Genomic DNA, 15626 nt, shown 5'->3' with positions numbered 1-15626 from the left:
TCCTCTTAGATCTTTAAGTCCAAAACGATTCGAGCTGTCATATGTCATCTGCCGGCCCCCACGTTCTGACCTCATATGGCAAGAATTTGCAATAAAGCGGTAACCTTTGATGTAAAATTGGTGAGAGAAAGAACTACCCTGATCCTAGGCAAATATTTTATTTTACCTTTTATTTCGCCTCCTTCTTCTTGATTATCACATATGAGATTACTTTCAAATGTGTGAGATAAAGCAGTGTGCTGTACAAAAACCTTGTGTTTGTTTAAATGACTATGATGACGCTCCATTTATCATTTCTACGTTCGTGTTTTAAAACTATCACTTTAATTAATGCCTCTGTATGCTGTGTTACAATCTGAAGTACTATGGTGAAACGCTATTGCATGTTAAAGATATACACTTCTTTTCATTTAAAAATGTGAAACAATATTATCATATTTTGTCATGATGTGTGCTGCCTGATTTACTTGGCAACAATGTTCTTCCCTGATCTGACAATCATTGTCAGGCCAAGACCCGGCAAGGAAATTATTAGGATGGTGTTCCACCCTATGCACCCCCATTAACCACTTGGACATGGCCGCAATTTTGCAGCGGTGCGGCAATATTCCATGCGTACGCAGATCGCCGTGGCGTCGGACCATCAGGGGCCGTCCAATGCATGCAACGGGTTAAGCTACGTCCCGGGGCCCACTTCTGTTGACTTTAAGGGCCTAATTATGGTGTCGGTGGGATCCCCACAGACAGACTGTCATTCCCACCGACATACAGGCCATTGGTCCAACCGCCTCGTTACAATGCAGGTGGGCAGACAGCAGAGGCCAGGGGTGAAGTAGCGCTGCCTCCAACAGGATCCAAGATCCCATCAGGGTGGCGATCGGACTCCTATCCCTTTCATCGAGGTGGTGCTGCGCGGGCACAGCCATATGGATTAGGATGTCCCTTTCCGACTCACTTTTCATGATGGTCCGACTGCCATGAAAAGGCATGCGGAAATTGACTTTGGGGTGCAACTGCTAAGAGGTCCTGGAGACACATGTAGTGTCCCCCCACACATCCATGCACCGTGGCACCACATGGTACCTGGCACACGTTGCATGGATGTGCACAAAGTGCCTTATTCCACTTGTGCTGCAGCCCTTTTCCTTTCCCGCAGCACATGCTGCATCGCAAAAAAGCAATTTCCAACCTCCATCACGGTGGTCACATCCTAACTAGGCGGTCAGACCGCTGCCTGCCTGTCGGTCCGTCTCCTGACCAACACGGTGCCGGCGGTGGTTCAACCGCTCTCCATCTTTATGATGCCTTAAATGAGGCCCTACACAGTGTTGCGCTTGCAGCAAGAATGCAAATGGGCAAAACAGATGAATGTCCAGGGTATTGCTCAAGTAAAAGGTTTTACAATAAAATGTATATTAAATGGTGGTCGCTCTGCCAGAAGAATTAGATAAACATCATATTCTTCGGAAAATATATATGCATTTGCAGTAGAGACAAGGAGACACAACACTGATTTGAAAAGGAACATTTACATGGTGCCTTTACATTAAGAATGAAACACCATGAAAAACAAGGAAGCTCTACTAACAGGAGGCGATGACTGAATAAAATGTTCACTTTTTCTTTGGCAAAATAATGTAAGGGAGGATAGGAGTAGGCTTTCATTATAGTTCAACAGAGCAGACAGTTATGCTTGTGCCTGAAAAGCCATATAGCTCATGCACATAGCTTACATTACAACATAAAATAAAAATATAATAAAGATCCATAGAATATACAAAAATAATGAAATATATCCCGGGCGATTGTGCCTTAATAAATGCAACATATTTCTAGACAAAGTAGACTGTGTATTTTAGTTCGGATGATAGCATAAAAGAAGTGAAAACAAGGTACAAGAAGAGAAATTGAAGCAAGATGCATCTCAAATAAGAAGATGCACTGATCACCTTTAACAGAAATATGGATAACATTATCTCGGTCCACAGGTTTTAGGTCTGGCTCGAGAGAATTTTAAGTTGTAATTGCCCCTATGTGAGAGGCCTGAAATTTCACCAACTATAAGATAATGGTGGCCTTAAGTAAATTGAGGAAGACACACAAACGACATATTAGGTGTAAAAGGTCTAGATGCTGAAATATCGCATATCATTGTTATATTAGCATCCTGCATTTATTTCAGGTTTGTGTAGAGGACTAGCAGGTGGTTTTCTTCATGAAGTTTTTTTCGCATGAAGTTCATGTAGCAGTCACGCTCATGCTGTTGCCACAGACATCTCCATGTTTTAGTGGAATAGACGGTGAAGGTTAACGTTCGGAATATTTAGCATGGGTTGGCAGAGGCCCTGCATTTACTTATGTGGGTCCATAATTAGAAACCCAGTTTCAAGTGTGTAGTATGGTCCTGTTGGTTGCATCCAAAAGACTGCCAGAACAATTTGGTTGTAAATATGTTGTTTAATACTGAGAGATGAGCAATCAATCAATCAATCAATCAATCAAAGCATTTATATAGCGCACTACTCACCCGGAGGGTCTCAAGGCGCTAGGGGAGGGGGGTCCGCTACTGCTCGAACAGCCAGGTCTTGAGCTGCTTCCTGAAGGCAAGGTGGTCCTGGGTCAGGCTGAGGTGGGTCGGGAGGGAGTTCCAAGTCTTGGCGGCCAGGTAGGAGAAGGACCTTCCTCCTGTGGTGGCTCTTCGGATACGGGGGACGGCGGCGAGGGCGTGGCCGGTCGATCGAAGCTGGCGTGTGGGAGCGTAGAAGTTGAGGTGGCTGTTGAGGTATCCTGGGCCTTGTTTGTGCAGGGCTTTGTGTGCGTGGGTGAGGAGACGGAAGGTGATTCTCTTGTTGACCGGGAGCCAGTGCAGATCTCTCAGGTGTCCGGAGATGTGGCTGCGACGGGGGATGTCCAGGATGAGTCGTGCTGAGGCGTTCTGAATCTGCTGGAGTCTCTTCTGGAGTTTGGTGGAGGTTCTGGCGTAGAGGGAGTTGCTGTAGTCCAGTCGGCTGGTGACAAGGGCCTGGGTGACCGTCTTCCTGGTCTCAGTGGGGATCCACCGGAAGATCTTACGTAGCATGCGCAGGATGTTGAAGCACGATGAGGAGACGGCTTTGACTTGTCTTGTCATGGAGAGGGAGGAGTCCAGGATGAAGACCAGGTTGCGTGCGTGGTCTGTTGGTTTGGGTGCGCTGCCCAGGGCGGGGGGCCACCAGGAGTCGTCCTAGGCGGAGGGTGAGGATCCCAGGATGAGGACTTCCGTCTTGTCCGAGTTTAGTTTAAGGCGGCTGTTCATCATCCACTTGGCTACTTCTGTCATCCCTTCGTGTAGGTTGGCTCTGGCGGTGGCGGGGTCGTTGGTAAGGGAGAGGATCAGCTGGGTGTCGTCAGCGTAGGAGATGATGTTGAGGTTGTGTTGGCGTGCGATGGCTGCGAGGGGGCTCATGTACACGTTGAAGAGGGTGGGGTTGAGTGAAGATCCTTGTGGAACGCCGCAGATGACTTCAGTCGCCTCGGATCTGAACGGGGGGAGGCGGACTCTCTGTGTCCTTCCGGCGAGGAACGAGAGGATCCATTCCAGTGCCTTCTCCTGGATTCCGACGTTGCTGAGGCGCTGCACTAGGGTACGGTGGCAGACAGTGTCGAAGGCCGCGGAGAGGTCTAGGAGGATGAGGGCCGCTGTTACTCCGTTGTCGAGCAGCGCTCGGATGTCATCGGTGGCTGCGATCAGGGCGGTCTCGGTGCTGTGGTTGGCCCGGAAACCAGACTGCGAGAGGTCGAGGGATCCGTTCGTCTCGAGGAAGGCGGCCAGCTGCTTGTTGACGGTCTTCTCAATGACTTTTGCAGGAAACGGGAGCAGCGAGATGGGGCGGTAGTTCTTGAGGTCGGTGGGGTCGGCTGATGGCTTCTTTAGTTGGGCGCTGAGTTCGGCGTGCTTCCAGCTCTCCGGAAAGGTAGCGGTGTCGAAGGAGGTGTTGATGATGTCCCGCAGGTGGGGTGCGATGACAGCGTCGGCCTTGTTGAAGACGTGGTGAGGGCAGGGGTCGGTCGGAGATCCGGAGTGGATGGAGTTCATCGTGCGGATGGTGTCTTCGGTGCTGATCGGGGTCCAGGCGCGGAGGGTGGTGGTGGGGGGCGGTGGTTCAGTCGTGGCGTGCGTCGGTTGAGTGCTGAAGCTGTTGTGTATGTCCGCGATCTTGTTGTGGAAGTAGGAGGCCAGGGAGTTGCAGAGGTCTTGTGAAGGGGTGATGTTGTTGTTTCTGGCGTTGGGGTTGGAGAGCTCTTTAACGATGTTGAAGAGTTCCTTGCTGTTGTGTGCGTTGTTGTCCAGTCGTTCCTTGAATGCAGTTTTCTTGGTGGCGTGGATCAGTTGGTGGTGTTTTCGGGTGGCGAGCTTGAGGGCAGCCATGTTGTTCGGTGTTGGGTCTCTGCGCCAGGCTTTCTCGAGGGCTCGGCAGTTCTTCTTGGAGCTCTTGAGTTCGTCGGTGAACCATGGGGCTTTCTTGCTGCCGGGTCTGCTAGGCGGGGTCTTCAGAGGGGCGAGGTTGTCTGCGCAGTTGCTGATCCACTTTGCGAGGTTGGTGGCCCCCTGGCGTGGGTTCGTTGTGCTGGTGGGAGGGTTCATGCTCAGGGAAGTCGCAAGCTGGTCGGCTGTGATCTTGTTCCAGCTTCTGCGTGCAACCTGTTGCTGGTGGTGGTGGATCGTGGTCCTTCTGAAGCTGAAGTGGACGCAGCTGTGGTCCGTCCAGTGGAGTCCAGTGGCGTGGATGAAGGTGATGTCCTTGCTGGAAGTTGAGGTCCCCGAGGAGGATGTAGTCAGCGGAGAGGAGGGCGTGCGGGCTGATGAAGTCGGCGATGTCTTCGCTGAATTGTGTGCATGGTCCCTGGGGTCTGTAGATGAGGGTGCCTCTGAGGGTGGTCTTGGGGTTGATGTGGATCTGGAAGTGCAGGTGTTCGGCGGGTGCGAGGGTGTCATCGGTGTTGGTCGTGATGCGGATGGTGTTCCTGTGGATGATGGCGATGCCTCCTCCTGTCTGGTTGGCGCGGTCCCTCCGGATGATCTTGTAGCCGTCCGGGATGGCGATGGCGATGCCGGACGCTGAGGAGGCTTTCATCCAGGTTTCCGTGAGGAAGGCGACGTCTGGGGCTGTGGTGTCGAGCAGGTTCCAGAGCTCGATGGCGTGTCTGTGGATGGAGCGGGTATTGAGCAGGATGCACTTGAGGTGGTTGCTGCTGGGGCTCGGCTTGATCGATGCAGATGTAGTGCAGGTCCGGATGCAGGTGAACTTGCAGGAGTGGCAGCAGAAGGGTCAGTGGGTGCGTCTCGGGGTGGCACGATAGCAGCCCGGGATTCGACCGGCGTTGAGTGCGTAGAGTTCGGTGGCGTCGTAGGTCCGGCGGGTGGGTTGGTGTCTGCGGGAACCAGGGGTCCTGGCACTGGGCGCGGTCCAGGCGCGGACGGGCGCAGACGGGCTTACCTTTGGCGCACCTTCGGCGCTCAATCGGCACTCCCGCTGCGCGCGTCCGCTGCACGGTCGCTCTGGGGGCGTCATAAGTAAGGAGCCGGGAGGGCGGGTCGGCCAATTGGCAGCAGGGGGGCGGAGTCAGCGGAGGTCAGTGGCGGGAAGGGGGACTGAGGATGGCTCAGCGGCGGCTGGGGCGTCCGGCGGCCGGGAGTGGCACCCAAGGAAGGGGGAGGGCAGCAGAAGGGGGGGAAACAGGAGGCAGCAGAGAAAAAGAGAAGCAGCACGGGTGAAAGGCAACCCAAGGAGGGGAAGAAAAACAAAAGCTGCAACAAAAGCGGCAGCGAAGACAACCACGAGGCAGCAGAGTGGGAAAGTAGCAGGAGGCAGCAGAACAGCTTGTCAGGGCAGCTCAGGCAGTCAGCGGGCAGGCGCAGCGCATGGGGGCGACCTCGCCTGGAGCAGACTCAGCAAGGATTTCAGTAATCAATCCAGTGATTTAATTAATCGAAGGCTGTTTTTCATTTTTGGAAGCGCCATTTTTCTTGATTCATTCGAACGTAGTTGGAGGGATGGTGCACAAACAAGACTGATTCTTAAGTTTAGGTTTATAGAAGTAGAACAGGAAAGTACTCAGGACCTCATATTGTATTTTTGTATTGTAATTGCATTTATATAGTGCTTATTACCCCTGACGAGGCGTCAAAGCGCTTTTTTGGCGAGTAGCACGCTACTCCGCGACCCATAGAGAATTAGTGTTGAATTAGTAAAGTGAAACATGCGAGTACATTTTAAGTGGTGGATAGGTTAGTCAGTTATTTGCATTTGGAATGATAGCAGAACGATAGAGGAGGAAAAAAGGTTTGTATTTATATAGCGCTTGTTACCCCTAAGCCTACTATTTCCCTAGAAAGATTTGTGTAAATTGTGCAAAACCTAGGATCATAATCAGATGATACCAATGGAGAGTGGAATGATGTCTGGCTTCTCAGCTCCATACTTACACTAGCTGTGTTTTCAGGAGTCTGCTGTACACAATGTTGTGGAAATCTAGTTCTGCAATTAGCAAGTTATACCCAGTGACCTCCATACAGTATTTGGGACATGGCCAAGCCACGCAATAAGATGGTTGCAGCTTAGAGAGCTCCCGCTGCCTCAGCGGCATCCCGAGCCACCCTGAAGACAGCGGAGCCTAGAGAGCACTCATCTGACTCTTCTAGAACCACAGATTTCAAAGCGATTTTGCGGGATAGAAAGTTGGGGAGGTTCGGCCAGGGGATTGGGCCCAGAGTTTTGCTTATGCTGTGCTCCATGGGGGTTGCAATCAACCCCAATGTGGCGACAATGAGCAGAAGGACAGCTGAGCAGGGATCTGAGCTGGAGCTGCGCGGCAGTAGAGGGGCTTAGAGGTGTCTGTTCCCAGACATAGCAGCTCCAGCCCAAGTGGCAGAAAGCAAAAGTAAAAAGCAAAAAAGAAGTCAGAAAGAATGGAGGAGCCCAGTAGTGGCGGACCTGAGCCAAGTTCAACAAAGAGGATGTTGGTGAGTGGCAAGTGTGGCCTCCTGAGGGACCCGGAATATTGGGATGAGCTGATGGATTTTCCAGGCATCCCACCCTGACTAATTTCGGAGAAAGCCTGAGCTAAGAAGGGAGTGAGCGCACAGGGTCTAGCATGGCCACGGAGATAAAAGTGAGTTTCGCAGTAAGTGGAGATCTTGTGAAACTCATTGCCACATGGAGCAGGGAGAAAGTAAGGCACAGATCTGTGGGCCCTGACCGGCGAGTAGCCTGAATCAAAAAATGGGTGACATTCGCTGTACACTGGCTTGGTTAGTAATGTTTAATCTCATGAATTTACATGTAAGCAACCTCGTTACCTAGACAGTATAGAATTCTTGACCCCTGCAACAACGCTTTAAACAGGGGTGATGCAAGTTGGTGGGTATGCTAGTCAGAGGGGACATGTTGGACGTTGCTGAACGTACAGGCTCACTGCATGTACGCATTCTGACTACCTTGATGGCAGATTGAGTGTGCTAAATGTAACTGCCGCAGAGTCACTGATTCTTGAGTCAGCACATGGAGAGTGCAAGGTGTGGTGCACAGAACAACACCAGGAAGCTTCTTACCATAGTACTGTTTGGTACAGCGCTCACTGGCGCTGAAATCTGGGTGGCTACCCTCCTGCCGTGGATTTATAATGAGTCATACTAGATCAGTAAAACACCCTCTAATGGGAAAGTGGGCATGTCCTAACAAAACACTGCCACACTCTGAAGGAGACTATAATATTGTAAATGAGCCAGGAGGACACACGCCTGCTTCGGATGCCAAACCTGGTCACATCCTGGAAGCAATAAATGCCTCGAAGGAAATATTGGAAGGAAAAATCGATAAATTGGTTATTGACTGACTTGGGCATCTCAGTGATGCTCAACATAGGCTTAATGGCAAAGTGAAAAATAAAGGGGCAGATTTATGTTAACTGGTGCATCCCCAGGGAATCGCCAGTTAATGTGCGCCACAGTGCGCCACAGCTCCACCACCCATGGTGCGCCGCATTTACAATGCGGCACACTGTTACGGCGGGATTTTTGATCTCTTATCAGATCTAGATATAGATCTAGATCCCAACTCAGGTCGACTGAACCTTTGTTACCTGCCATAGAGTAAAAAGCAATCCACTACTAGGTTAATCAGTTTAAGATTTTACACAACTCTGAAGAACCACTTACCACGAATAAGTTTTAAAGTTTTATTATAAAGCCAAAGATAACTGGAGATACAAACATCTCAATATAAGGTTCAAAAGATACACTGGCATCAATACAAACATGAATTCTCTAAATGCTCTTAGGCGACAGAAGAATATCACCAAGACTAATTCAAAGATCAGCAAGTTTGCAAGAATAGACACAAGTTGTAACTTGAGCGTCATTTACAAAAGGAAGAAAAATCCAGATTAGACTGTCCCTACACTAGACTAGGTGACATCCCTACTTAGCAGGACCTTAACCTAAAAGGTGTCAGCCGTGGTGACTTCCAAAGAAAATCACTCACTTTCCCTTAGCCTTTGTTGTAAATCTGTACATCGCAGTTATGCCCTCTCTGCCTACCCATCCGCTCTCTAAGGTTCCTCAGGCCATCTGCTCTAACTCCACCCAGGGGTGCTGTCCCTAATACAAAATCACAATTACAGTTGAAACGCCCCTCAGAGACGCCCCTCACGTACACCCCTCACGTGGTGTCGGTTCTGGCTTTTTCCATGCTGATATTCCTCTGGGCTCCTTGTTAGCGTTGACCTTGCTTCTCAGGCTTTTCTCCGGCAAGACGGTACCCCCCAGGAAATTCCTGAAGCCTCCTCCAGGCCTGTGCCTGTCTCCCAGAACAGAGCTCTATTCATCACTCTCTTGATTGGAACCCCCTCGCACCTGCAAACAGACACCCATGAAGTGGGCCCCAAATTCCTGCCTCCAGCTTATCTCACAAGTCGTAAACCTCCGAGCATGGTCCACAATTTATGCTTAACACGACCTGATTTTAACTAGCACATTCAGATCAAAAGAAACAACCTTATCTCTCCAGGCCTACTAGAATTACATGAAACAGGCCTGTGCACTCTATGAACCTTTATTTCTCAGCCTAAACAGTATTCTAACTTATTATACACACAGGTTATAGGAAACACTTCTATAAAACATATATTTTCAGTCTATGATCAATAATACTTTGAATTATAACAACAGTAATCCATCTCATGTGAAATTGTAAAGGCACGTTTTCTTTTCAGTGAACTGCCATGAGGCCTACACATTTCTACATTTGGTAGCATTACATTCTTCTCTGCAACAGCCACATAACATGGAATTTAATAACATTCTAACATCTCTAAACATTACTACATTAGCTTTTCACACTGATATATGCATTCTGTATTAATTAAACACTCTTATCTGTATGCACTCTATAAATTCAACACTCTTATATGTTCCTTTAACTAGACTTATGCAACGTGCTTGTAAATATGGTGCACTTCTACATTTTACTTGATTTGCGCTCTCTCAGTTCCCCCCTTTGATGACCTTTAGAGGTCATCACCATCACAACACCATCCCTGAGGGAATGAATTGAATCAAACAGAACTCGTTGCAATGCTCCCTCGCTTCATCATCTCTAAAGCCCTCAGACTCCTGTACTGGTTATCCTGCATCGCAGCTAACCTCTGCTCCTGCTCTCTCATGGATCTTTGCAACCTATTTGATCTATACCATTGATACAACCTCACCAACCCCCACAATGAGATTACACAGATCACTATTATGATGATAGGTTTCAGTATGTACCAAATGAAACTCTTCCCTAGATTGGCAAACCAACCTCCAACTTTACCCATTCCATGACCCACTTTTTCCCACACATTTACCTTTGTCAGATCCTCAATCTCATAATGAATTTCAGTGATATTCTGTATATACTTTTCAAGAGGTTTTGAATTGTCTGGAATGTAAGTGCAACATTCCTGGACCTTCAAAGCCTTACAGACTCCGCCCTCTTTAGCTAACAGAACGTCTAAAGCAAGTCGGTTCTGAAGAACCATTGCCCTTATCGATTGCATCTCTCCCTCCACCAGCATCAGTGATCTAGCAGTGCTGGCAGACAACCTATCTACAACTGTTGCCAATCTCCTAATCTTTACATCATTCAGTATTAGCCCTAAAAGAGGGACCATGGCACCAAATACGTCTCCAACTACCTCATCATTGCTTACATCCCTTCTCCCTCTGGCTTGAGTTCTTCCCTCTATGATTTCTAGATCTTTAGCATGGTATATTTTGGGGAAGACAATTGCTAAATAACATGATCCGTACCAATTATCCGGTAGTTTCACATATGCATTTCTTCCACAGACAAAATATACATTCGGAATCACCTGCATTCCTTTCAAGAAATCCTTGGTATAGTATTCTATTTGGAAAGCATGTTCACAACTTACTTCTCCCACAAACACATTCTCATAGTAGGTTTTACCCCTGTATAAACATAGTTTCCCTCTTTGCACTCGATCTAAAGCTATTGGACCATTACTACCCTTCCTCTTGTGTGACTTTTCCTCCTCTGTCCAATCTGTTTTCCATTGCCCCGAAGCCTTTAGGATCTTCTGCCTCCTATATCGATCATCCACCTGCCCTATAAACTTTTTCTCAATTTCTGGCACTTTACAAGTCAAATTATTTCTTCTCGCATATGAAGTATCCAGCGTATTCCAAGGAATGAAAAATGTCCTCAATCGATCTTCACTCCTATAGTAGTCCCACTTATTCATATGCTTGTAGGCCGGGACCTCTGGTAAAACAGCGTCAAAATCTGAAAAATAATACTCAAAGCTATCGCGTCCATAAAATATACTAAGCAACAAACTACATGTGATTCCATAAGTCAATGGAAGATGATGATACCTAATACCTTCGTCTACAGAGGCTGGCAATTGCATGCAGACGTAGCAGTCCTTTGCGTCCATGGCATCAATGCATTCATACAGTAATTTAGCATAGGCATTTGATTTGAAATTTCCTTGTGATTCATCTACGTGCAACCTACGAGCTTCTGCTGCTAGCAAAGCTTTATCTTTCTCTGTATTGTCCCCCTTTTTACCAGCAGTAGTAGGTTTCAATGTTACTACAACTTTTGCTTCTTTTGTTGCCTTCTCTTCATTTTCATGTCCCACTATATATGATACAGTAACTACTAGAACTATAAGAAAAATTACTCCCACTAAAAGTGTGCCTACTATGCATTTTGCTTTGCGGTTCGGGTTGCCGGCCTCCATGATCTCAAGACAGTGTAGTTCTATTTTTCTGCCACAACACAAAGTCTCTTTTCTTTGATCCTTCAACAGTGTTTTCTTTGCTTATTCGATATTTTCGAACCACACCTGGAAGCTGACAATCCCTCTTGCAAGATCAGTCTTTTGAATTATAGCAACAGACAACCCTAGCCTTTCTCCATCCACTAAATGAAAAGTCCCTAAATTTCTTCTTCTTCCACTTGGCGCTAGGTTATCTTCTCAATCTTGTTTATTTACAAAGTCTTTAGCAGTCTGTAATCATGCGTGTTCCAGCAGCTCTAATCACGTATTCTAAAATTTCTAAGCGAAGAATGATCTCCTCGAGTGCTGGTATCGTTGGACCAAAAGTTGGAAATTCTACTCTGTTTAAAACCATTTCTCTTATTCTGCTCAGATAAGGAGGATTGGGGACAGTGAGTGTCAGCAACCCTTCGATCTCAAGTCCAGGTACCAACAACACCACTTCCAATGTTATGATTGGGTCAGTACTGGGCACTGTCACTTCCCTCACCCTCCCGGATCTCCGTGCACTAGACATCTGCTGCTAGGTAGGTCCACTCAGGAGTGGAGTATCTTCTGCAGGGCACGCGCACCCTCCTTGATCTTCTTGGACCCTCCTGTTCTTGATTCTGTGCACCTTCGTCCAGATCTGAGTCTTCGGATATAGGAGCAAGGGTTCTTCCTGGAGTTGGCTTCAAGCTCAGCCTCTTCTTCCTTTCAGGCCAACTAGCTTCTCCACGCCTTGTTCTCCTATTTCTTGTCCTCACACTCGATTCTTGATCACTTGTGGCTTGATCAGTGTCTGAGCCGTATTCACAGCAACTTTCTCCTTCTGTGGCAACTTCAGTTTCACTGTCGTCCGGTCTTCCGCTTGATCTGAAGCACTCCTAGCTTCCTCCGACACCCCCACAGCTTGACTGATCCCCTCTAGTGGTTCATCGTCCACTGCTGGATTTTCATCTGTGAGGGGAGCTGTTTCTTCCAGGGGTGCTGGAACTCTTCGAGTGTGGGAGGCGTGAATCCAATTTGGCAGCCCTCCACACTTGACAGCAGTATTCGTTGTCAGTATTATTTGATATGGTCCCTTCCAGCGCACGTCTAGGCAATTCTTCCGGACGTGTTTCTTCACCAGCACCCAGTCACCAGGGCACAGGTCGTGACATAGGTCTCTGGAAGATGGAATTTCAGCCGCCTGCACCTGAAGAGACACAGAATGAATGACATCAGAAAGTCCCTTGCAATAATCCAGGATCAGATCATCTGTGATATTCAACAAAGCTGCAGTTGGAACAGATGGAAGTCTCATTGCCCTCCCCATTAGAACCTCGTGTGGAGAGAGACCTGTTCTCCTGTCTGGTGTGCTACGTATACTCATGAGTACCAATGGCAGGGCATCAGGCCAGCTTAAGGATGTCGATGAACACACTTTGGCCATTTGGGATTTTATGGTTCCGTTTATCTGCTCCACAATCCCTGAAGCCTCTGGTCGATAGCTACAGTGCAACTTCTGATCAATATTTAATGCAGAGCAAAGCATCTTTACAACTTCACTGTTGAAATGTGTCCCTCTATCTGATTCCAAAGAGGTCGGCACCCCGAAGCGTGGTATTAACTCTCTAAGCAACAACTTTGCTACTGTGAGTGTGTCGCACCTGCGTGTAGGGTATGCCTCGACCCATCTGGAAAATATGCATACAACCACCAGAACATACCTGAGGCGGTTTCATTTTGGCATCTCAATAAAGTCTAATTGCATTCAGTTGAAAGGCCCACCAGACCTCCCAATGTGACTCAATGTAACTGGTGTCCTTTTCCCCACGTTCAATTGCTGACATGTTACACACCTCTGACACACTGCTTCTGCGGCTACTCTAAACTTGGGGTTGTACCAAGTCTGCCTAAATACCTGCAGCATGGCATCTCTTCCTAAATGTACTGGACCATGTATCTGTCTTGCCATTGGACTCACTAATTCATGTGGTAATACTGCCCTTCCATCTGCTGAAATCCACAAATCCATTTCACTTTTTACACAACCTGCAGTTTCCCATGTCTTTTTCTCAAAATCTGATGCGTTCTCTTGCATGCCTTTTAAATCATCCCAAGTATCAACTGTTTCTAGCATCATGTTTAACTCTGTCTTTTCCTGCGTCCCACCCACTTCCACTTCCGTGAAAGAGTATCCTTGCTCCGCGCAGTAGCGAGCAACCTCATCGGCGTACCTGTTTCCTTGGGACACAAAATCAGTACCTTTGGTGTGTGCTACACATTTAACAATGGCAATTGCTGCCGGACCGTGTAACGCTTCTAACAATAGTCGCACAAACTCCCCATTTCGAATAGGCGAACCTGAGGAGGTCATGTAACCTCTCTGAGACCACAATTGCCCAAAGTCATGAACTACACCGAAACCATATTGGTTATCTGTTTAAATGGTGACTCGAATTTTGCTACCTGCTAAACAGGCACGTGTCAATGCAATGATTTCAGCTACCTGAGCGGAGTGTACTCTTTCCAGGCAAGCGGCTTCCACAACTCCAGTAATGGTGCAAACAGCATAAGCTGCTCTCAACTGACCAGTATTGTCTCTTACACATGAGCCATAAACAAAGAAAATTTCATCAGGGTCGGTCAACGGCTCATCCACAATATCTGGTCTTGGCTTGGTGCATAGTTCAGTCACATCAAGGCAATCGTGATCATCACATTCTTCGTCTTCTATATCATTAGGGAGTGGCATCAGAGTGGCAGGATTCAAAACAGAGCACCTCTTAAGGGTCACGTTTTCCGCAGCAAGAATAACTTGCTCGTAGCGCGTGAGCCTATTATTGGTCAAGTGCTGTGTCTTGGTCCTGGTCATTAACAGTTCTACAGAATGAGGTACATACACCACTAATTGATGTCCCATCACTATGCTTTCACACCTCTCAATGCTGACACCCATTGCAGCAACGGATTTGAGACATCCGGGCAACGCTGCGGCTACTGGGTCTAAAGTAGCCGAGAAATATGCAACTGGTCTACGGGCATTTCCATGAATTTGTGCTAGGAATGACAAAGCACAACCTTCTCTTTCGCAACAGTAAAGTAAAAATGGTTTTTCGTAATCAGGCATTCCCAAAGCTGAAGCACGACACAAGTCCTCTCTCAGCTGTAGGAACGACATCAAACAATCCTTGTCCCATGGTACCGGATCACTCACCTCCTTGTGCGTCAGTTTTTGTAAGGGTTTTGCTTTCAGGGAAAAGTTAGCTATCCACTGTCGGCAATAACCAACCATTCCTAGGAACATCCTGACCTCTCTTTGTGTCGTAGGCGAATTCATCTTCATGATCGCCTCTATCCTGTCTGGAGACACCTTCCGCTTTCCTTTTTCAATTCGGTGACCCAAGTACTGTACTTCTGTCAGACAGTACTGCAATTTGCTTGGAGACACCTTATGCCCATTTTCAGCTAAATGGTTCAACAAGGTGATGGTGTCTATCTTACAAGCTTCTTCTGTTTCTGACGCAACAAGTAGGTCGTCTATGTACTGAACTAGAACCGAGTTCTGTGGCAGTACTAGACTTTCAAGATTTTTCTTCAATAGCTGGTTGAAAATCGATGGGCTTTCTGTATACCCCTGTGGGATACAACACCATGTTAAGACGCGATTTTCCAGCTTAAATGCAAAAAGAAACTGGCTCTCCTCATCTAATGGAATTGAAAAGAAAGCCTGGCAAAGATCTATCACTGTGAACCACTCAGCTTGGAATGGTATCTGAAACAATATCACTGATGGATTCGGTACCACTGGACAACATGAAACAACTATGTTATTAACCTTTCGGAGATCCTGTACTATTCTAAATTTCCCGCTAGGTTTCTGCAAACCCATAATCGGGGAGTTGCATGGACTACCCACGATTTCCTTCAGTATTCCCTGCTTAATCATGGAGTCGATCACGGGTTTTATTCCTGCAATCGTCTCCGGGGTCAATTTGTATTGAGGCGTTCTCGGATATTCAACATTTGGTTTTATCATGATTTTCACTGGTTCTACTCCTTTAATCAATCCTATCTCTTTTCCAGTGAAATCCCATACTTCAGATGACACAGTATCTCTTAAGTCCCAGGGAAGCTCTTCCACCGTCAGGGTAGGATACAGTTCTACACATACTTTTGAATTGGCAACTTTAAAGGTGGCATCATCGTCGTTAGTCTGCACCTCCACTCCCTGAGGCGTGCAGTATATGGTGCAATTTAGATTGCACAATAAGTCTCTTCCTAACAAACACACAGGGCTAGAATCACATACTACAAACTGATGTTCATCGCTG

The 15626-nt window shown here is 47.5% G+C and overlaps 1 protein-coding gene across 1 annotated transcript; it reads right to left on the bottom strand.

Moving 5' to 3' along the window:
• Positions 1-9594: 9594 nt before the first annotated feature.
• Positions 9595-11289, bottom strand: LOC147702210 (uncharacterized). Its single transcript, XM_086928762.1, has one exon. It carries the CDS (start codon positions 11287-11289, stop codon positions 9595-9597), a length of 1695 nt encoding a protein of 564 aa, XP_086784888.1.
• Between the last annotated feature and the right edge of the window lie 4337 nt (positions 11290-15626).

This window comes from Lissotriton vulgaris, chromosome 7 (genome assembly GCF_964263255.1).
Source record: "Lissotriton vulgaris chromosome 7, aLisVul1.2, whole genome shotgun sequence".
In the NCBI taxonomy this organism is placed as follows: Eukaryota; Metazoa; Chordata; class Amphibia; order Caudata; family Salamandridae; genus Lissotriton; species Lissotriton vulgaris.
Note: the sequence above shows the minus strand (reverse complement) of the source record. Positions and strands in the feature narration are given on the sequence as shown.